Here is a 23,922-nt window from a genome sequence, read left to right as displayed (position 1 = left end):
GAAATCCATCTCAGCTTTGGACAACCACAGTATGGTGGTTGAGACAAACGTAGCCGAAGTCGATTTGAAAGTACACGTTGAAAAATCCAAGTCGATTCGAATGAGAGTTTCGGGTGTCGATGCCTACCGGATTAACGTCGGGGCTGCGAGGACTCTTGCCGCTGAATCGAAGAAGAAGAGCTCAGTCGCTGCCGACAGAAAACCTCAGGCGGCAGCTAGGGTTGCAGCAAATCGTCGCAGGAAAGGAAGAAGAAGACGATGGAGTATTAGGGTTTTTGGGGTTGGTTCGGTTCACCTCAAACCGCTTCATGGGTTTGGTCCAATCCCTATGAGCCAAAGATTGTGTTATTTGGGCCTCAATCAGTTATGTTTCGTCTCAAACTTAAGGCCCAAACAAACCCAACACAAAGACTGGGCCGCTAGACCCCCAAAGAAACCCCCTTGGGTCAAGCCCACTCCATTAAACCCCAGCAGAAGAGATTTTCAGATTTTCACCTTGAGGACAAGGTGAAACTGTTGGAGGGGAGTATTGATAGGTCCCTAGTAACACAAGTCTACACTCGACAGGGAAAGTAAATCCCTAAATTCTAGGGAAGGAAACGATTGGCAGATTTGAAGAGTCCTATTGTATTCAGGTTACTTTTTAGGATTAGATTGAAGAGTCATATTACATTCAGGTTACTTTTGAAGAGTCCTATTCGAATTCAGGTTACTTTTGAAGAGTCCTATTCGAATTGGGATGATTCTGTTAATTAATACTGTAGGAACGTAATTGCTATAAATAGGGGGAAGGAAGAGTAGAAGAGACATGTTTTGAGCATTGAGAAAGTTTATGTGAGAGCTATTGCTCTTGGGTAGCCGTAGGAATCACCTACTGCTGGTAGAATGTATTGTTTCTTATTCAACTTTTATTCAAAGTCCCTTTTTTCTTCTTGAGTTATTCCACCTTGTTAAGTAGCCTCATTCAGGTCCTTAAAAACCCCCTTAAGGAAAAAAGAGGAGGGATTTTTTGGCTTTTTTTTTTTTTTTAGCCAGTTTTTTTTTTTTTAAACCCCTTTTTTTTTTTTTTCCCTCCTCTTTTTTTTGGGGGGGGGTGTGGTGGTGTGGGGTTTTTTTTGGTGGGGGGGGGGGGGGGGAAGAAAGGGTGGGGGGGGGGGGGGGGGGGGGGGGGGGGGAGGGGAGGGAGGGGGGGGGGGGGGGGGGGGGGGGGGGGGGGGGGGTGTCTCTTTTTTTTTTTTCTTTTCCCACAAAGTGCCACCAAATATGTGGGGTTTTAAAATGGCTTGGGGTGGGAAAGTTGGATTGCCACATCACCAGACAAGCTGGATTGCCACATCACCAATCAAGGAAACTTGTCTCTCACTTTCCCACCCCAAGCAACCAAACAATCTACCATTTTGGGATTTAAGGGAAAAGTAAGAAATCTACACTTTTTTCAAGAATTTTCGCACCCCACCTTTATTCCAGCAAACAAATGCAGCCGAACTGAAAGAGATCTTCCTCAAGCACCGCCGAGAAGCAAATAACAGGGAGACCCAATGTGCCTTTATTGATATTCATTACATACATTCAAGGGTTTGTGCCACACCCTAGATAACTTTTCATCCAATTTCTTTTATTAGTTGCATTGGATAGTCTTTGCCTAATTCAATTTTGTGAGGGTGTTGTGTCCCCCCATTTTTCGGAAAGGGTGTCACTAGTGGAATCTCTCTAAGGTCAAACAGGAGTGGGCGTAGACTCAATTGAGTCGAACCACTATAAAATCATTGTGTGCCTTTTTTTTTTGCATTATTTCTATTGCTTAATTTTTAAATTTGTATTTATTTGTCATCATATGGTATTCTCCACTAGTTCAGCCTATTCACCCCTTCTCTAGGTTGACCTTCATAATAGTTACTTAGACCTTAGTGTGTGCTCATCACTAGTTTCCCTTTTGAAAAATACAAAGGCTAGGTCTTTCACCCATTTACCTAGAATATATCTTGGAGGCCGTACCCATGGCATTAGATGAATTAGTCCAACCAATGCTTCAGGACATCCAACCTGCTTCTATCTCTAAAAGTAGAGGCAATGATTTTAACCCGAATGGTTTCCTAGCACCCAATATTAGTCATATACAAAGTTAGGCATATTTTAAAATGCCCTAACCTATCTAGCATACAAGATGAATATGCATAATCAAAATGACATGAGATAAAAGAAATCTCACTGTATGCATTGTCTCTGATCATTGGTATTCTGGAGATTAGATGAGATCACTAGTAGGCTAGTAGCTCACATGAATCTTCCAAGTCTGTGTTCCTTGGCTGCATAGGAAACACACAGTTCGGTTTATCAATCTCTTCATCCTTCTTCCTTCCTTTCTTTGATTTTCTTTCTCTCTTTTTCTTCTTTAGTGTCTTCACAAACACATTGTGTGCACAGATCTCCTTTTCCTTTCTTCTTTCTTCTCTTCTTCTACACTCTCCTCTTTTCTTCATTCCCTTTTTTTTGCACCCTTTTTTGTACAATGATCTATGCAAATTGGGGTACAATGTGTTCCTTACATTTTGGTAGGCGAAGGATTATAGATATAATAATGTAAATAGAGATGGATTCAAGTGCTTAGAATAAAAGGAAAAAAAGGTTTTCTCTGTTTCTTCACCAAACCTTACTTAAAATGCATCACTCAAGCATTCGATGGAGCAAAGCCACCATTAGGGCACTTCAAGATGTCTTCAGATATACAAGAAGATGAGTGGTGATGTCTGGAATGCATTTCACAAAGGGTTGGGAAGAAATCTGTGATTTTCAATGAATAACCCCTATATTTTCTCTCCCTTAGAGGATGAAGCTCTCATCGCTTGAAAATCTGCAACTTGAATCACTCAAATGCAAGTTTGGATGAGGAAATTATACTTATTTGAAGTTCAGCTGTCTGTAGGCCTCCAAATGAAATCTCAAGGAAAGCAGGTTGAATGCTCACTGCACTAAGATGTCTCTTAGTCACCAATGGTGGGTTAGTAAAGCAGTTAAAGGCCCAACCTCCCACGGGGAGGTCTTGGGTTCGCACCCATTCGGTGGCATTAATATTCTCATTCCCCTTCCGGTATATAAGAAGCTCCTAATCCAAAAAAAAAAAAAAAAAAGAAAAAAAAAGAAAAAAGATGTCTCTTAGTCACATGTTTCACATGTGCACTGACGCATATGCTGTAAGCTGTTAGATTAGCATCTTCATGAAAAGCATTAATAATATCTGTCAGATGAGTCAAGCCTCGTTAGATGTAAACTATCAAGTATCAAGGGCTCATTAGCAGGCCATTTTCCAATTACTCTAGGTCGATCAAGCACAGATCAGTCATAGCCCTTTGATCTGCAGCAAAAGGTGAAATGGATTTCTGCCATTGGATCGGTATGGTTGCATTGTCTCATTCTAGAGCACAATGGGAGCCTTTAAAACAAGATCTCTTATGCTTATTTTACGACGCCAGCGCTCTTAATCAGGGACTACGTGTCTTCAGTCCATAACCAATCAGAATAGCCCATTAAAATATTGGCTTTAGCATCTTTGTTATAGCTCCAAGCCTCCGATTTGAGCATTGGTTGTGACTAAATATCTGTATCAACAGGCACTACCAATATAACTTGGAACATCATCAAATTCAGCACAGATTTTTACAGGAACTCCAAATATATTTGGGATTTTAAAAATATCCTTCATCTTGAGCAGATAAACGGGAATCACCATAACTCTATTTTATTATCACTGGAAGACCAGGCCCAGCCCCAGCAGTGTGGGACCATCCCAGTCAGGCCCACTTAGGTCTTGTTACAAGCAGAATTTTATTTGAAGTTCAACTGTGTTCTTTTCTTTCTTGAGTCAGTCTATGTGAAGTCAATTAGCAGTCCTTGCCTAGGAGTTCTATTTAATATAGAGTTTCTTTAGTGCTGTCGTATTTCGTTAGGAGTCTAGTCCTACTTTTATGTTGTTGTTTAGGTCAATCTAGAATAAGTTGGAGTCTTATTTTAAATAGGTTTTTCCTTCTTAAAATAAGAGCCCTTTTCTGTTTTGCTTCCAAAGTTAAGCTCTAGTAGGAGCCTTTCAATAAAGGCTATAAATACAGCCTATTGGTTGTAACCAAATCAGCTTTGATGAATAAAATAATTGAAGGAGGGTTACAACAGAGATCAGGGGGATCAGTAGGATTCTAGGGTTCTCAAGTGCAGGAGTTTCCTGTGGCAATAAGGTTATTAGTATTCCTCTATCCAATCTTCTTCTGCGAGCAATCAAACTAGTAAGCCAACATTCTCCACCCCTCCATCGCACCAAGCCTTCCCCCTTCTTCCCTCTTCTATCGCACTCCTCGAATTCCCCTCCCCACCCATTTGGCCCTATTCCTCTTCCGTCAAAACCCTAAATCCCATATCTCTTAATCCCCCTCCAGCATATCCTTTCCACTTCTAGAATCACAACCCCCATCCTCTATCTAGCACTTGATCCTAATCCTACCCTAACTACCCCCTAGAAACCCTAATTGCCCACAAACCTAGACTTCTGGAATTCAAGTCTAAAACCAAAAACAGAAAGGTTCAGGGTTGTATTTCATTCACCCTAAGCCTCTAAACCCTACCTAGTATGTCATCCCTACAACTAAAACCCTTAAACAACCCTAAATCCCTAATTGCAGGGTCTTACAAACCCTGATTGCCTGCTGATTTCTTTTTTGGATCTTGGAATTTGGCCCTCATCCTATTGGGCCCACATAACTTCATCATCCCAACTTGAAATTGTATGCTTCCAATCTTGTTTTGAAGAGGACTTGATGACAGAAATTTTCAGTTTTCATTTCCTTGTAAAGTTGTCTGAACTTTTGAAAATGCTCTCTCAAACTTGCTGCCTTTCGATACACATATTTAATCACAAAACCCATAATGCATATCGTAATTCGTATTCCCATGTCACTTCTCAGTACTCTGTTGCTTCCTCACTGTATGTTTGAGTGGCTTCTCAGTATTTTTGTACCTCTTCATAGTATTTCTTTGTTATCATACAGTATAAGCTGCATGGTTACAATATATGCTGCACACTCTTAGTATAAGCTGCATGCAAAGTATCTCATACTCCAGCATAGGCCTGGATGCTCCAACGTCACAACCAACAAGCCACATACTGTCAAATGACCAAAACACCCGTGTGTTGTATCAACATCGTACCAAACCCCACTGACTTCTCTGGCTGACATAGTGACATTCACCAATGTGGTAGACAGAAATGCCTTTCGGATGACCTACTCACTTCAGGAGCTATGTGGACATTCTCTTCACTACCAAATGGCTACCAACTTATCCAATTCATCTAGAATCTTTCTATACCATTTTGACGTCTGTAACTGCCTAGAATGCCACCATACATGACCCAATTATCCTGTACAGTACTAGGATGCATTATGTCAACAATAATACATGCACTGTGTTGACAACAATGATGACCAACACACAGGCACTACCAAATGTACTGTGTGAACAAGAATCATTTGGCTTCTGCTGTTAAGTATTCTTATAACATTCAAAAGGAAGTAATACATAAAGCTGTTTAAGTAGAATACACCATTTCTCATCTTCTTTTCATTATTTTTAATCCTTAAGAAATTACTAGGATAAAGTTTTTGTCATTCCACACTCCTTGTTTTTAATGTATAATGATACCAATCACCGAAACTTTTGAAGTGTGAAAAAAATCTTGATTTTAGCTTAGCATATCTGCTGCAATCAAGTGTTTTCTAGCCCATGTTTGATATCAATCACTTGACAAATGCATTTCTTGGTTTTTGGTTACATCTTTGCAGGAAGTGCCACACAATTTGGTTGATATATTGCACCCATCTGAAGGTATTACAAATTGATGTAGGTTTTATCCATTTTATATGCTGCTACAAGTCTGATCTATATATATTTATCATATATGGCTCTTGAAGTTCTTTCTATTGATTGACAGACATTATGAACTTGTGTTTAGGTAATGTTTTTCTTTCTAATGTATGATTTCTCTCAGCATTCTAAAACAAGATGCTAAGATTAGCCCAAGGGATTTTGGGATTAGTGCAGCATCAAAGTCAGATTTGAGATTTGTTTTTTGCAGCTGCGGTCACTTGGATCACATTGAAATTATTATGCCTTAGTTATCATTCATTACTCTATTTTATGGTAGCTTAGAAAGCTCTGAACATTGCAATATATTGGTCCTCAAAGTGTAGAAATCTAAGTAGATATGGGCATGGTTAGCCTAGGTGCCTAGGCCCATTTTTGGGTCAAGGTCGCCTTGTTTCCTACACAACACCTTGTTGCCTTGCTTGGTGTCACCTTGGTTTTCATTGGCCTCTATAGCATTGCCTTGCCTTTTTGCCTTGACAACCATGGATATGGGGGTTATTCCTGTTCTAGATGCATTGGAGATGTGTTTTCTGTTGTTGTTTTTGTTTTTTGAATTTTATATGGCTCATATGTGAGCCTCGTGTGGTATGGAGGGCCTTCTAGGTATTTGTCATTGAAGCTCTTCTGTTTGTTTGAAAAATGAGATCATATCATGAACTACAATTGGTTCAACATTCATACTTAAAAAGATACAAATTCTAAAACATGGAAATGCCTTGCTTTGCATTTCTTCTATTCGTTTTCTGGCCTACTTATTACCTATTTGAATTGCATTTTCTCTTTTATTCTGCGTTTATAGTCTTGGAATCACCTGCTAGAAGTTTAAATGATAATATTTGTTGCAATTGTAGATTATTCTGTTGGACAGTTCTTTGAGGATGCAAGGCGAGCTACAAGAGATATTCTTGACAATGGGCATGTTCCTATAGTTGCTGGTGGGACTGGATTGTACTTACGATGGTGTGTTTTTAGTTCGTATTTTACATTGTCTCCCTCCTTTTAGGAATTCACTTTCTATGTTTACTTATTGGTGATATGTGGAGCCTTTACTAAATTATGACTTTCTTGGACCCTTTCAATGTCAATTATCTCAAAAGAAGCTTGAAATGATTGCTTAACATTATCACAAGAGGCTGGAGTCTACCACACTATCTGCAATCTACATGACATTTTTTTACCAAGCATGTCAGTTCTCATGTGCACTTTGACTCTTCTTGCTGTAGATGTGAAGAGTTTCTAGATTAATTTGTAACCTGAACCTGAAAATCTTACCAAGTTGCAGTGGAAAATTTCTTAGGTCCTGCACCTGAACCAGTGCAGGAGTAATCCTGAACCAGCAGAAATGTCCTAGACACAGTATAGAAGGGAAAAAGGAACAAATCAGATTATGACAAAAATTAATAACTCAATTGAATCAAATTCTGATCAGCCTGAATTTTAGGTCAAGTGCTTAAATTTACTGGTATAAGTCCTGCCAACGGACTAGAGTTACAAAACCTATGTTATCCAGGGTTGAGACCCCCTGCTTTTTGAGGAGGGGGTTCCTCAGTGACAAGCTCTGTGCATGAAGAGTTCTAGAAAACATGGAGTGGGAAAGTATGCAGAAGAGAAGGGCTAGGAGTTGTGCATAGTAGAAAAGGGATGACAGGTTGGAGAGAGAGAGAGTTGTGAAATCAATATAACAGAATAGTATCATGGCTATTTGAAAATTTCAATTTCTGTTCCTTATTTCCCATAAATAGGGTGGACAAATCATGCCAAACATTGTCATAAATTTTATTCACCCTTAGTGATTGAAACTGAAATCCAAAGTTATTAAGCTTGTGGCCCATTTAATTCCATTGGCACCATTGTTGTAAAGCATCTGCCTAGGCAGTTTTTGAACTGCCATATTTCTAACCCCTTTTTTTTCATGCAAATTTTCAGCAGCTTTATCGCCTAGGCGCTACCGCTTTGTCGCCTTGTGCACTGTATTGCTGCCTAGGCGCTAAACGGTCATTTTTTTTTATGTTTTGTACATAATTTTTTTAAACAAATTTTATTCTACAAAGCCATATATGAATCTAATAGTTATTCATTCGGATTCGGGAATCAATAAATCATTAAATGGAGAATGATTTGGAATTCAGAATAGTGTGATCTATTAATTTATCGTATTCGGTGAAAAAATTGGTGAAAAAGGGACATATCAAATTCCCATTCAGATTCAAAAATTATTCGTTTAAAAAAAGTCGGGTAAAAAGGCACAAGGTACTTATTTGGCATCACACTATCATAGAGATAAGTATAATTGCTACTTTCATTTTCATATTTATAATTTGATATAGTTCATAGTCATATGTTATGATGCTTGATGAGATGAACTTATGTTTGTGTTTTTCTTTGGACAATCTTTCATAACTATGATTATTAAATGTTTGTTTAGCTTATAATAGAAATTTGTAAGTTCAAAAGTAGTTGATGATGTGAACACAAAGAGCCTCTGGTGGAAACACTAAGTGGGGCCCCTTGGATGGTTCCAAGAAACCCTCATGACAAACCCCCTAGTAGGGGTATTAGGGCATTTCCAGCCTTCTTTACTTGCTGGAATTAATTCCAGTTTAGTCTTAGAGTCCTAATTGAGTTTTGTTCTTTAGTTTAAGTTGTGTTTGAATTGGTCCAATGTGGATAAGATAATAGTCCTTGAGTCCTTAGTCCAGCACATGTCAATTAGAATTTAGTATATGCTAATTAGAATTTTAAGTTATTTAGAATTTCATTTCTGCATGTGTCAATTAGGCTCCATTAGACTTTTTTAAATTTTATGATTTCATTCGTTATGATTGATGTGGTGGGATCCTAATCTATAGAGGAATCCCACTTAAATTTAAAGTCTTTTAGTGGGCTATAAATAAGTCTACTCTTTCTTTCTAATTCTTAAGTTTGATTAAACAAAATTAAGAGTCTTTGTGGAACACAGGGTCGTGGTTCTCTCTGGGAGGTCCACAGCGGATTTTGAAGAGTTTTTCAGTTACAACCGGTAGCTATTCTCAATTCACAGCAGCCATTATTCATCTACAGAAGCTTCCAACAAGTAAACCCCAGCACCTTTCCCCTCTTCTTCCCTACCCACACAAGCCTTCCCTACCCCTGCCCCTCTCCTGCCTGTCCCCTGTTCTGCACCCCTAGGGAACCCCATCCCCTTTGCTGCTGCACCTCAACCGCAGCCTCCTCCACCCCTGCAACTCCCCTATTCCCCTACCCTAAACCCTTCGACACCTCCCAGGCCCTCCCCCATCTTCCCCTACCCTATGGCTCCCCCTTCCCCTCCCCGCTTGGCTTCTTCTTCCCTGTTAAACCCCTAATACTCACTCCCCTTTGCCTTCCCTTACCCCCTCCTTGGATGCAACTCACTTCTGACCCCAATCCTACTCTATCTAAACCCTCAAACCCTAGCTCTTTTAGAATTCCTGCTCTTCATCTTCTTCCTCTGAACTTCTGCAACCTAAGTTTAAACTTCTGAAACATAAAACTGCTGAAAGTCAGGTCCTTCCCTATGTTCAAGAAAACAAGGTCTGAACATCAGGGACAGCAAGTTCAGCTCTTCTCCCACCCGAGCTGAAACGCCCCCAAAACCTTAGTTTTCTGTTTTTTGTTGAAAATTCAGATCTGAGTTAACATTACAGCAGGATTTTCAAGTTATAGAATACCCTATACACCCTAGGATACCCATTCTCTTTGCTGGAAATTCCTGGGCAGCCCTTGGTTTTAGGAAAATTTCAATACTACCCGTAACCCTAAAACTGGGTTTACATTAGTTGTATTTAAAACGTTTGCCTCAACAGATTTGGTCGTGCCGCCTAGGTGCTGCTTTATCGCCTAATTGCTTAGGTGGTGCCCCAACTGCTTTGGTCACCTTGAGTCCTTGACAACAATGATTGGCACTAAAAATTGACCATTCTTCATCCATTTGATGGTCTAGTTTGTTTTTGCCTTTTTTGAATTGTATTAGGCTGCGTTTGTTTGCAAAGGTGGGGTGGGAAAAAAAAACATATGGGTCCCATGTGTAGTGGGGTGAGGGAGAAGAAAATGAAAGGAAAGGGTTTTGTGGAAAAGTGAATAGTGGTGGGTCCCACTTTTTTACTTTTCCCAACTTTCCCACAAAGTCCCACCAAATATGTGGGGTTTTAAAATGGCTTGGGGTGGGAAAGTTGGATTGCCACATCAGCAGACAAGTTTCCTTGAATCAAGGAAACTTGTCTCTCACTTTCCCACCCCAAGCAACCAAACAATCTACCATTTTGGGATTTAAGGGAAAAGTAAGAAATCTGCACTCTTTTCAAGATTTTTCCCACCCCTTTTTTTCCACCACACCTTTATTCCAGCAAACAAACGCAGCCTTAGAGAGATTATGGTTGGGGTTTATAACCAGAATTTAACCATGATCTATGTTTTGTTCTTCCTTGGCTGAGTCTCATCGATTGAGTTGATAAGTAACCTTTGTAAGATGATTCGCTATACCTTATGTGGTTGTTTGGTTCGATAGTTCCACTTCCCTTTGCTTTCTAGCCCTCCTGTTTGTCCTTAGCAAAGCTACCTGAATATCTGTCATCGGTTTTTTTTAAAGATTTTTTTTACTTAAAAAAAAAAAGCTTTAAGGGGATGGTTGGAGTGCTGCTTTTTTTTTTTCTTGCAAAAAAGAGGATGCCGCCTCCCTATTACTGGTTTGACGCATCTCATTTTGTAACGTGTTCTTATCTTCCTTCCTTCGATGTCGGCTCCATCTAATGCCTCCTTATTGGCTAGCCTCAATAAATCAGAATCATTTTTCTTCTCTGTGTGCACTCTCCCCGGATTCTCAGGCAAGATGCCAGAGTTTGTCTTCATGAATATCTCCTCCTTGATTTTAACCTGCTCCTAATTTGTCCCGTTGATAGTTTTTTTCTAACTCCTTTACAAGATCCCTAAACCATCATCATGGTCCTCCTCAGATTCCTTCCTAGAGTTTGATTCTTCCACCTCCACCTCAGGATAATAACTTTCTGATTCTCCCTTTCAAAAATAAAAAACAAGTTCCCCTTCTCTACGCCCAGCCCTTCTTAGTAGAGTGTTCTTCTATCTCTACATCCCTGCCTAAAGTATCTTCAACCTTCATTATCCCACAATGGATAAAAAGCTGAGACTTCTCACCCAACACCTCTTCTTCAATGCTAGGTTCCCATGCATTGTGTCATTTTTTTTCTCTCCAATTTTGAAAGGAATCCAGTGTTAGAACACCTAAATTTCCCATCCTTGTCAATCTCCTCTACTGCAAGGACTGCATATTGGTTGTTTCCATTGAAGCCTTCTCTTTTCCTAGGCAGATAGTCTCCTTAATTTTTGGCATGTGGATGTTCTTATCCAAATCATCTCCACCCCTCTTCTCTCCCTTCTCCTTGTGGTTCTCCTTGGGTTCAGCGTCCTTTGATCTCCAAACTTTCATATTCTGGTAAGCTAGATTTTTGGCAGCTTGGCCTCCATTGATTTCAGATGTTCTTGAGGCACACTTGGTGTTCAAGTGCCCAAAACTGAATAAGCAATGGAAAAGCCTCCACTAAGAAAGAACTTGCTGATGAACCTCTACCCCTTGTTACATTGAACAAGAATATACTCAGGAAGCTGTTATGACGCCTCCACCTCCACCCAAATTTGAGCATAAGACGGTCTTTCCATGAACTTGGTTGTCTGATCTGTAACCAAAGGTCTCGCACTAACACAACTGATTGCACTCAAACATGGAGCAAACGAACAATGAAATGGAAAGGTTGGAAAAGAATCATACTCAATGTAGTCTCCCAGCAGATGCAGAAGGTGGGCAAATTTCTAGTGGATGGAGATTGGTAAGACTATGCAAAGAGTTTGCAGTCCTGATGGGTGTTTGGAGAGATCTCCCTCTGGTGGACAGGTTAAGCAAGGGCTATGCTAAGGTAGTGGTATGGAAAGGTACAGCCACAGGACTCTCCACAGTCAGCCTGGGAATCCATTCGACAAGAAGCGTAGGAGGTGGGTTGGTGGAAGGAAGTAGGTTTGCTGAAAATATTCCTAGACAATCCTTTACTGTCTGGAGGTGTCTTAGAGATGTACTACCAACTATAGACAATTTGTTTTAAAGGAAAACACCAGAACATCAAAGTTGCTGTCTCTGTTGGGCAGGAACGGACAGTAGGCGCCACCTCTTTTTCAAGTGGCATTTCAGTACTTTGGTATAGGATTGTGCGTTCACCAAATTTACAAATGAAAGAAGAGCTATAAAAGGGGTCACTGAAGCTGCCCTTTTGGTGAAACACCATTTTGACCAATGGATGATTGGATTAGCAGCTAAACTGGCTTTTTGTGCAACTATACAGACCTTTGGACTGACTCAAGAATCTTCAGAGATAAAATCAGAAAAAAGGTGCAGTTGGTAGCAGCTATTGTGGAGGATGTTGAGGCAACTTGTGGGACTGCCTACATTGTTTGTAAATGAAATGGCAAGTCTTATTTATTTATTGGATCAAAGAAATGCCAAGTTTGATTATATAGCTGAAAAGTGGAACATTCTAGTAGAGTGGAAAGCTTGAGTCCCTACTTCGAGCCTCCTATGTACATGCCTTACACTGTGATGGAGCCCTTACAGAATCAGTAGCCTCAGATGGAGGAGTGATCATATCAGCTACTGGAGACTGTTAGGACCCTTCCTTACGAGCCTAACCTATCTTCCTATCGACTCCTTAACAGCAGCAAGGATTACTCATATTAATGAATAAAGAACATTAACAGATAAGGGAAACTGAATATCATTGCATAAGTATTACGATGACAATCCAACTTGAATCACTACAACAGACTCTATTCATCTGCTAACTAATTCTTGGAATGATAGAACAGAGATAAGATAAACTGTACTAACACCAGAAGGTCATTCCCTTCTCCTGAGAGGCTCCCTCTCCCCGCAAGATCAACTTGCCTTTCTCTTTTTTCCTCCCCCTTTTCTTACTCTGCTATTCCCCTTATATTCTTCTTCCCTCCCCTGGTACTCTAACAAACTTGATTCTCTTATCCACTGTCCTGCTGCCATCTGGCCTACAGTTCTGTCTTTTAGTGCATAATAAGAATGGTGGTGTTTGCCCACTCCTGGGATGCCACTTGGCCTCCCTCTACACCCGCTGCTGGTGTAGCTACCACATCTCCCTTGTTTCATCTATGTTCTGCCCTGTTTCAGCCAATGTTTCTAATGTTCGTCTCTGTCTCTTCTTACGTTGATACACTTGTGTAATCAGGGGCGTATCAACACTCCCTCCCTTCAGTTTCACCTTGTCCTCAAGGTTAAATTCAGGAAATTGATTGTGGAGCTCACGAAAATCTTCCCAGGAGTTCTCACAACTGGGTAACTGTTGCCATGGAATCAGTACTTCCAATGACCCCTTAGTTGAGTAGCGAATGTCTAGGAGTGTCTACGGGATAAGTTGAAGTTCCCCATCTTCGGTTAGACATGTTGGTAAGGGCTGAGTTGTGATGTTGAGACCCACTACCTTCTTTAATTGTGAAACATGAAACACCGGATGTACCTTGGAGTCTGGTGGGAGTGTAAGTTTGTAGGCAACCGGACCAATTTGTGCTTCAATGGGGTATGGACCGTAGTATCGGTTGCTGAGCTTCTCATTGGGACGTTTGGCTAACTTCTTGAAGCGGTATGGTTGGAGTTTGAGAAAAACCTCCTCTCCCACTTGATAAGTCACCTCTCGTCGGTGTTGATTTGAAGAAGACCGCATACGGTCTTGGGCTATCCTCAGATTGTCCTTCAGCTCAGCTATAATCTAATCCCGTTCCCTCAGGTAAATGTCAACTTCAGCTACTTTGGAAGAATTCCCTTCCCACTTGAGTAAAGGTGGGGGCTTCTGTCCATAGACTATTTGGAATGGTGTCATCTTGGTGGAAGAATGATATGTAGTGTTGTACCAATATTCAGCCCAAGGAAGCCAAGTGATCCAGTTTTTTGGTTGTCTCGCACAAAAGCAATGGAGATATATCTCAAGGCCTCGATTCACCACTTCCGTTTGGCCATCTGTTTGAGGATGATAAGCACTACTAAATTTCAGGTTGGTCCCAACTAGACTGAACAGCTCTTTCCAAAAGTTACTCATGAAGACCCTGTCCCGATCTGAGACAATGGATTTTGGAAACCCATGGAGCCTTACTATCTCCCTGGTGAAGGTTACAGCCACCTCTCTTGCTTAATATGGGTGTGAGTGTCATGAAGTGTCCGTATTTCGAAAGTCGATCCACTACCACCAATATGGTGTCTCCACCACGACTTTTAGGCAATCCACCGATAAAATCTAGACTGATATCTTCCCAAACTTGGTCCGGTATTGGGAGAGGCTGTTACAACCCTGCTGGTTTCATGGCTTGATGTTTGCTTCGTTGACATGTGTCACAACTGGCCACATAATTTTTGACAGCCTTCTTCATACCTATCCAATACACAACTGCTGAAATTCTTTTGTAGGTGCGAAAATAGCCGGAGTGGCCCCCAAATGGAGTAGAGTGAAATTCAGCCAACAATTTAGGAATCATTTTAGAACCCTCAGGAATGACCAAACGATCTTTAAAGAAAAGAGTCCCCTTCTTCAACTTATAATCTGAAAATGCAGTCGAACCACTAAGTAATGACTGTATCATCTGCCGATAGTGTTCAGAAGCCTGAAGTTCAGCTTCTAATTCTTCTCCACCTTCCCATATTGCTGCAGATAGACTAGAACAGTGGATTGGGCCCTCCATTTGTCGGGATAGTGTGTCGGCAGCCTTGTTTTCACACCCTGGTTTGTAAAGGATTTCGAAGTCAAACCCCAATAACTTCATAATCCATTTTTGCTGATCTTCGGCCATGAGTTTTTGATCCAATAGATATTTGAGACTCCTTTGGTCGGTGCGAACCTTGAAGTGTCTTCCCAAGAGGTAATGGCGCCATTTTTGAATTGGTAACACCACTGCCATTAACTCTTTCTCATAAACTGATTTGGCGCGGGCTCGTGGTGATAAGGCTTTACTCCAATAGGCGATAGGATGCCCTTCTTGCATGAGGACAGCTCCTAACCCTATGCCCGATGCATCCGTTTCCACCACAAATTCTTTCGAAAAATCAGGCATAGCAAGTACAAGTACGGAAGTCATTGCTGCCTTCAATGCTTCAAAGGCTGTAGTAGCTGAAACATCCCACTGATAAGCATCTTTCTTCAACAGCTTGGTGAGTGGTGTGGCTATCTTCCCATAATCCCGAACGAATCGCCGATAATACCCCGTGAGACCAAGGAATCCTCTAAGTGCTTGGACATTCTTTGGAAGTGGCCATTTGACCATGCAGCGGATCTTTTGTGGATCTGCTGAGACTCCTTCAGCAGAAATTATGTGCCCCAAGTAATCCAATGTTGTGACAGCAAAGGAGCATTTTTTTTGATTCACTACCAAGTGATTTTGTGATAAGATGTATAGAACACACCGTAAGTGATCTAAATGATCTTCCATGGTACTGCTGTAGACAAGAATATCATCAAAAAACACTAGCACAAATTTACGTAGGTGTTTACGGAATACCTCGTTCATTAGTGCCTGGAAAGTCACTGGTGCATTCGAAAGCCCAAAGGGCATTATGAGGAACTCGTAATGTTCATTGTGTGTGCGGAATGCAGTCTTCTCTTCATCATTTTCAGCAACTCGGATTTGGTGATAATCGGATCTGAGATCGAGCTTGCTGAACACCTGTGCGCCCCCCAATTCATCAAGCAACTCGTCTATCGCCGGAATAGGAAATTTGTCGGGTATTGTGAGTTTATTAAGTGCCCGATAATCGACACAAAACCTCCATCCTCCATCTTTCTTCCTCACCAACAACACTGGACTGGAATATGGACTTACACTGGGTCGAATTAGTCCAGAGCTTAACATTTCACTGACTAATCTCTCCACCTCTTTTTTTTGTGAATGTGGGTACCTGTATGGCCTGAGGTTTGGTGGGTTACTGCCCTCGATCAAACGTATTGAATGATCCTGCTGTCTTCTTGGCGGTAAGTCCCTGGGTTCTTCTTATTGTGTTGCCTTCCACAGTTGATGTAGAGATGTCTCCAATCTGAGTAGTGCAGGATCCCCTCTTAGTGTCACTGGTTTATTCTCCCATTTGAACTTCAGAGTTTGGAGCTTCCAGTTGCTTTGAATATCTCCTAAGGATGAAAGCCATTCCACTCCTAAAATGACATCGATTCCACCAAGTTCGAATGGTAAGAGCTCCCTGACAAACTGCACATCTCCGATGCATATGGCAATATCCCGACGTACTCCCTGGCCTTGTACATGCTTACCGTCCCCTAAAGTGACTTGAAATTGTTTCTTCCCTTCAACTTTCAACCCAATCTGTTGTACCAGTTGTTGTGAGATAAAGTTGTGTGTTGCGCCACAGTCTACTAGCAACACCACCGGAATTCCTTCAATCAATCCTCTTAACTTCAGCGTACGTGGTGAATCAAGCCCTGTGAGAGAGGTGTATGATAGTTCAGTTTCCGTCAAAGGCTCAGGTGGCTCTTCCCCAACTTCGATAGGTGCCTCTGCGAGTACCGTTGTTCCTCCCTGGGTTTCGTCTTCATGGAGAAGCAAAACTTTCAGTTGTTTCAATGGACATTGGTGACCACGACTATAGGGACCATCGCACCGGAAGCATAAGCCTTTATCCATCTTCACTTTTATTTCTTCAGGTGTCAACCACTTTGGACGGCCACTGCTATTGCTACTTGCACCGCCGGATGTAGCAGACGAGACCCCTTTCGAAGACGACGAACTATTCACTGTGGTTTGCCCTACATTGGTTTGATTAACCACATTCGAACCGGTACTGGTTTGAGTCGTTGGACCCGATTGATTGGGCCGTGAACTTATAGGATTTGTTCGGTTCAGTGATACAAGTTCTCGAGCCGTATTCTGTCCCCAACCATTAATGGGCTGCGCTACTGGAAGCTTCTTAAGCCCACGAAGGGTGTTGTTTTTGGCCTCGATGGATTGGGCCATATCCATTGCTTGGGCTAAATTTTTAGGTTGAAATAGGCATAACTCAGCCTTAACTTCATCACCTAGTCCAGACAAAAATGCCCCTTGTAACCATTCTTCTTCCTTGGCTCCGGCAGCGGCGGTAAGGGCTTCAAATTGGTTGCGATACTCAACAACCGTGCTTCCTTGCCGCAATTCCATGATCGCCTCTTGTGGTGTTCTTGCCTGTGATGAACCGAATCGCTTTCGCAACTCCTGCTTCAATTCTTCCCACGTATGGAAGGGATTCTGTAGTTCTCGGAATTGTACCCACCCAATTGCAGGTCCTTCGAAGCAAATCAACGCTGCCTGTAACTTTTCTGCATCAGTGAGCCCTTGCAGCCCAAAATATCTCTCCGCTCTAGCCGACCATCCATTTGGATCTTCGCCATTGAAAATAGGTAACTCCAGATACCTCGGAAAGAAATCGCGACGCCCTAGGGAAGTTGTGGTTCGTGGTGTTTCTTGTACGACGGCACTCTGCGAGTTGTCCCTCACGGATGTTGGTGCCGTTTCAGCCTGCCTTCCCAAAGTAACTTCAGGTGATGGACTATCGATCTCTAGGGCTTTTCCCTTTGCCAGGTATGTTCTCAGTTCACTCATGAATGCCACCTGACTTTGTTCTACCTTGTCTATTTTCACACTGTCTTCCAATAATTCAACTTTGGACTCCATTCTACTTCTTACCATTCCCTGAATCGACGTGCTCTGATACCAGAATGTTAGGACCCCTCCTTACGAGCCTAACCTATCTTCCTATCGACTCCTTAACAGCAGCAAGGATTACTCATATTAATGAATATAGAACATTAATAGATAAGGGAAGCTGAATATCATTGCATAAGTATTATGATGACAATCCAACTTGAATCACTACAACAAACTCTTTCATCTGCTAACTAATTCTTGGAATGATAGAACAGAAATAAGATAAACTGTACTAACATCAGAAGGTCATTCCCTTCTCCTGAGAGGCTCCCTCTCCCCGCAAGATCAACTTGCCTTTCTCTTTTTTCCTCCCCCTTTTCTTACTCTGCTATTCCCCTTATATTCTTCTTCCCTCCCCTGGTACTCTAAAAAACTTGATTCTCTTATCCACTGTCCTGCTGCCATCTGGCCTACAGTTCTGTCTTTTAGTGCATAATAAGAATGGTGGTGTTTGCCCACTCCTGGGATGCCACTTGGCCTCCCTCTACACCCGCTGCTGGTGTAGCTACCACATCTCCCTTGTTTCATCTATGTTCTGCCCTGTTTCAGCCAATGTTTCTAATGTTTGTCTCTGTCTCTTCTTACTTTGATACACTTGTGTAATCAGGGGCGTATCAGAGACACTATATTGGCTTTTGCAGGAAGCGGAGATGAGTTATCAATGCTGTCAGTGGAGATGCAGGCTATCCCTTTCAGGGCTTCAAATCTGTACCCAAAAAGGTAGGACGAACATCTCCATTAGATTTGTTGTAAGGCAGTATTATTAGTAGTATTATTAATAAGGGAAGAATTGTCTGTTAGGATATTTCATTGTAATAGTCCCACATTTGGAATATTTGTTTCTTTCTTTACAAGCTACTAATATATATAAAGGCTTGCTATGTTACTGAGACATAGTCAAGATTTCTCAAATCATTCAACATGGTATCAAAGGCACAAATCTGATCCTCAGATTTGAGAAACGCTAAAACTAAGAAACACCTACCACCTTTCTTCCACCTCTCTCTCTCTCTCTCCCCCCCTTCCCATACAGGCCACCCCAGTACTCCTCACCCAATGACATCTCTAGGGGTGTTGCCTCTAGCTGGCAACCTCAGCCACCTGCGATAGTCCCTAGAGGCCATTGCTAGCTCCTAGTCTCTAGGGCGGCCACTAGCTAGCCCATCACCGCCACAACTAGTGATAGCCTCTAGGGCCATCGCTACCTCTTGCAAGGTCCCCTAGAGGTATCACCACCCTGCCTCAATCCTCTTTGACCCATCGTCTCTCCCTTCTTCCCTTTTTCTGTCTTCTAAAACCCATTTTTCTTCACCTATGGCTCTTCTCCCTTGGTGGTAGCACTTTTCTCCTACCAAGGGATCCTTGTTACTTGTTCATGCTGTTTATGATTCAGTAACCTCTGCCTCTTCTAGTACATCTGATATGGAGGAGACTCCCGTTTCTTCTGTTTCATGGGATCGTGATTTCTCCTCGTTTCAGATGAGCACAATTAAACTTAATGGGACCTATAATCTTCACTAGTCTCAATCTATTTCTCTTGCGGTTGGTGCTCGTAGTCTTATCTTCATGGGATATCTGTAAAGCCCTCCTCTCTTGGTACAACACAAGACATGTGGGAGGCTGATGAATTCTTGGTTATGGGATTCCTTTTTAATTCCATTAAACCAAGTATTGCAGAAAATTTCTTCTTCTTCCTGTTGCTACCACGATCTAGAAGGTTTGTTAAGGAGACTTATTCAAAGGAAATGATGCACAATGCTTTGAGATTGGGTGAAAACTCCATCAACTGCAAGATAAGGAACTTCCTCTATCCTAGTGTTACAACACTCTTCGTGGATGCTATCAGACCCTTGACTTTTACTACCATTTTACTCCCAACTTGTGCTTTTGATGTTGCTTGCCTATCAGACGTGGGAACACTAACCTCACATGTATGATTTTTTGGCAAGCATGAAGATTGAGTATGATCAAATACGTGCTTAAATCCTCTCACGAGAGCCTTTTCCATCATTGCAGCAAGCATATACTATGGTTGACACTAAGGACAGTTATATGACTACAATAGTGCACACTCACATGCCTGCCAGATCTACGTTGGTGGCTGGTACAGGTGGTAACAAGATCAATATAGGCGATTCTCGTACACTAGTTAAATTTGAGTATTATGGTCAGGAGTGTCATACCAAGGACAAGTGTTGGAAGCTGCATGGTTGTCCCGAGGACGAAGGAATGCAAATTGGGGAGGAAATCAAGCATCTGTCATAAAGCCAATTCTAAAGCACCTAGTACTCTAACAAGTTCTAGCACCTTCATCAGTTGATGACTAGGCTTGATATCTCTTCTTCTGCGCCAACTTCGAGTGGGAGTGTTGCTTCTACCATTGTTCCCCCTTCAGATCCACAGTCTGCCACATGTATCTTCGATTGTCGTAGTGTCAGTTCGACCTGTCCCTCTCGGGTAATTGACTCTGGGGCAACAGACCATATGATTGGTAATTCATCTTTATTTCATACATTTTCCTTTGTTCCCTTAACCTGTTATGTTCGAACTGCGGGGGGCTCTTTTTCTCCTATCTCTAGAAAGGGATCCATTGTCTGTTCTCCTTCCTTAAAGTTATCTTCTGTTTTGCATGTTCCTAATTTTTTTTTCTTTTGCCCATTAGTAGCCTCACTTGTGTTATAAACTCCAAAATAACCTTTTTTCCCTTCTGTGCATTTTAAGACCTGGAGACGTGTGTAAATTAGCATTGGTAAACAGCAAGGGGGGCTTTGTTTGCTAGACGGGTCTCCATTAACTTCTTTTACGGCCTCTAGTTCCGCTTGTCCCACTCTTTTCACTTTGTTATTGTGGCATCACCATTTACGTCACATTCCTTTACCCACTTTATGTAGGCTTTTTCTTGATTTAGTTTAGGGTTGTAATTTGAACGACTTTCATTGTGATGCTTGCATTTTGGCTAAGTAAACTAGGCATGTTTATCCTATTTCAGATAATTATAGTAAATTTTCTTTTTCTATTATTCACTATGATGTGTGGGGTCATCTCATACTGCTTTTATTTTTGGACATTGGTTGTTTGTTACTTTTATTGATTGTTGCACTAGAACCACGTGGGCTTACTTACGCCACTATAAAAGTGATGTTTTTTTTCATGTTTCAAAATTTTTCACCAAATGGTTAATACACAATTGGGGCCATGGTAAAAATCCTACGCACTGCTAATGGGACTGAGTATTCAGGTGGGGCATTTTCCTCTTACCTAGTTGACCATGGGATTATCCAAAAACTATTTGTAGATCTCACCGCAAAATAGGGTTGCTGAACCTAAAAAAATAGACACCTTCTTGAGGTTGCATGCTCCCTTATGTTTACTGTGCATGTTTCTTCTCAGTTTTGGGGGATGCCATCCTTACTGCAATATCTCACCAACCGAATGTCATCTCGAGTGTTGCAACAACACTGTCCCCTTGAGGCTCTTTGAGGGACAACATCCTTTACTATACCCCATATAGTATTTGGATGTGTAGCCTTTGCCCAAAACTGTCATCCCTATGGTAAGTTGGATCCATGTGGGTTACGATGTATTTTCCTAGGTTATCTTGCCACCGAGAAAGCCTATAAGTGTTACTGTCATGCATCTCGTCGCATGTTTGTTTCTATGGATTTTTTTGGGAACAAATTCCTTTCTTTTGCTGCTACACCTCTTTAGGGGGAGTGTACTAGTAACAAGGAACAAATTTCGGTCAAAATTGGAATTTCGACCTTGCTAAAGACCGAAATTCCTATGTTTTGGTCGAAATTTCGACAGATTCTGGACACTTTTTTTTTCTCCAGATTTTGGAACTTCAATTTCGGGCCTCATATGGACTCAAAATGATTTGGATTCTTGCATACTACCTATTTCAAGCATAATAAACACTATAGAACTACTAGTTTACCAAAAAAACTATTGAAAATGTAACATCCTACTTTCCAAGTATATACTACATATGAGAAGAAGTGAGAATGTTACCAATTACAAGTCTACTCTATTTAATGTCTCCCTCTTCCATTTGCACCCCATACAAATGACAATACAAGTCCCATGATGTTTGCCCCATATAGTTTGTCGACGTAGTTAGCAACTGCAGCTTTGTACGTGGCCTCATCCACATGCCTAAGATTTCCTGATGGTGGGAAGTTGTGAATCTTTGAATAAGGAACTGGCTCAACTGCATATGGAAAGGCTGGTGGTGGCTGTGGAATAGAGTGGAAGATTTGCTCAACAAATGAAGGAGTAACTTGGCTTTCAGCATAAGGATAAGGTCTATACTGACAATTAGGTTCCACTGGCAAACTCTGACAGGTGACAGTGGGAGGGACACCATAAGCTCCATAACCATATGGCTCCACTAGTGGCTGACCCTGAGTCTGATAGCTAGGAGGGACACCATATGGTCCATAACCATAAGCTCCATAAGTCGACCTAGTAGAACCAATACTCTCCATAGCAGTATCATATGCGACTCTACAGGCCTATGCCATTCGGATCCTCTGAAGGTGGAGGAGTCTCTAGAATCATCAATGCTCATCGATCTCATAGATCCCAGCAAGCTCTCGGCATTAGCCGGACAATAGGATCCATATGATGGCGTGTCCTCTATGCTATAGCCGTGCTGTCTCCCATTTCCCTTCCTCGAATATGTAAGGAAACATTTTGGCCTCGAGATGCAGCTCCATTATGGTCTGAATCTTGTGTTGTGTGGGTGAACTGACTCTCGCCTATGAATATCGGTGTTCGTCCTCCCCCTTTGACTCTCACGTACTGGTGGTGGTGGTGGTCTATCCTTAGGATCAGCTGAATCCTGATCACGAGGTCCAACACCCTCCTCGTCCCCTCCATCATCATCATCGTCATTGTCATCATCATCACCATCGTCGTCATTGCCAAAGGCGTGAGTCACATCATCCTCAGTGTTGGACCAGACAATCAAATCCTCACTCTGGGTGGATGCACTAGGGTGTGGCATAAAGGGACGGGCGGGCGCTGCATGTGCACTCCCCTCTTGGGCCATGAAGTCCTCCACATCAGCCCCCATCTCCTCTGCAATTTGTTTACTGGGACGACCTCCCTCCTCTTCCAGCAATGGCTCTCCACTGTCCCTGATCCAATCAACTACTAGGTTATCTTCATCATCTATCTTAAATATGTTAGCCAACTGGATATTGTTACTCTCTTTGTCCATCCCCCGTTTAATATGATCCTGCCTCAGTCTCATATTATAGTGTATGTAGACAAGGTCCTCTAGACGCTTCACACCCAATCGGTTGTGCCTCTTTGAGTGAATGAGGCTCAAAGGTGCTCCTTTCGCTCACAACCAGGCAGAACATGTTTGGGAGAGCACTTTGCTTGCAATCACACTCAAGTGGGGTGAGTCACGTCCAAATTACAACCACCACTCAGCTGCAACAAACATAGACTCCAAGTCATTTCAATACTTAAATAACTAAATTAAAAATAAAATATAATGATTAAATATATAATGAAATAAATGAATGAACTTACACCCAGGGGCAAATTCCCATCCTGATACGGCCACAAAACGACCGAAGCTCCCAGTGGCATCCCTAAATGCCTTTATCTATCTAATATATAAAGAGAATCAACAATAACTAGTTACTAGGTTAATGACTTAGTATAAAACTATGAATTGTGAATATTAAATGATTCAAATCACTATTTCACCTCCATAAGGATGATTGCTTGTTTAGATGGATCCGGTTCCAACTTCTCCACTACAGTTTGGACGGCATCCATCAAATCTTGCCTCATCCTAAGATTGTCCTTGTAATGGTACTTGGGATTTAAATAGTATGCTGTGTAAGAAAAAGTATGTCATATTAAAAGGGAATAGTTAATGCTTAATAGTGTGATAACATAATGAAAATTAAATTGAATACTAGACTTAACAACTCACCAGCCTTATGCAGTGGATGCTGCAACATAGACTGCCATTTAACTTGGATGATTTCGAGGACTTTCTTGTTGCCATGTAGGTGGACCTGAGCAACTTGCTGCTTCATCCTCTTTACCACAACAAATTTATGTGGTAGAGTAGGTTTTCTCTGTTGATCTACCATCCTTAACACATGCACCACATGCTCAAGCATCTTCACCACTATCCTCACATTATACTAGAAAGTCTCATCGAGTATGGTCAAGTGTGCTCTCCTTCCTCCCACGGATGAAGAACCC

At 41.6% G+C, this 23,922-nt stretch overlaps 1 protein-coding gene across 3 annotated transcripts in view; it reads left to right on the top strand.

Moving 5' to 3' along the window:
* Positions 1-23,922, top strand: part of IPT9 (isopentenyltransferase 9) — an 87,346-nt gene that overhangs the window by 2,589 nt on the left and 60,835 nt on the right. For all 3 annotated transcript variants that reach the window (XM_089168010.1, XM_089168009.1, XM_089168011.1), the window contains exons 3-4: positions 5,826-5,868; positions 6,762-6,870. In XM_089168010.1, coding sequence (XP_089024136.1) covers positions 5,826-5,868; positions 6,762-6,870 — 152 coding nt within the window. The remainder of the gene's footprint in view (positions 1-5,825; positions 5,869-6,761; positions 6,871-23,922) is intronic.

Source organism: Hakea prostrata, chromosome 9 (assembly GCF_041222555.1).
Source record: "Hakea prostrata isolate BN-2017 chromosome 9, UWA_Hpros_2, whole genome shotgun sequence".
In the NCBI taxonomy this organism is placed as follows: Eukaryota; Viridiplantae; Streptophyta; class Magnoliopsida; order Proteales; family Proteaceae; genus Hakea; species Hakea prostrata.
Note: the sequence above shows the minus strand (reverse complement) of the source record. Positions and strands in the feature narration are given on the sequence as shown.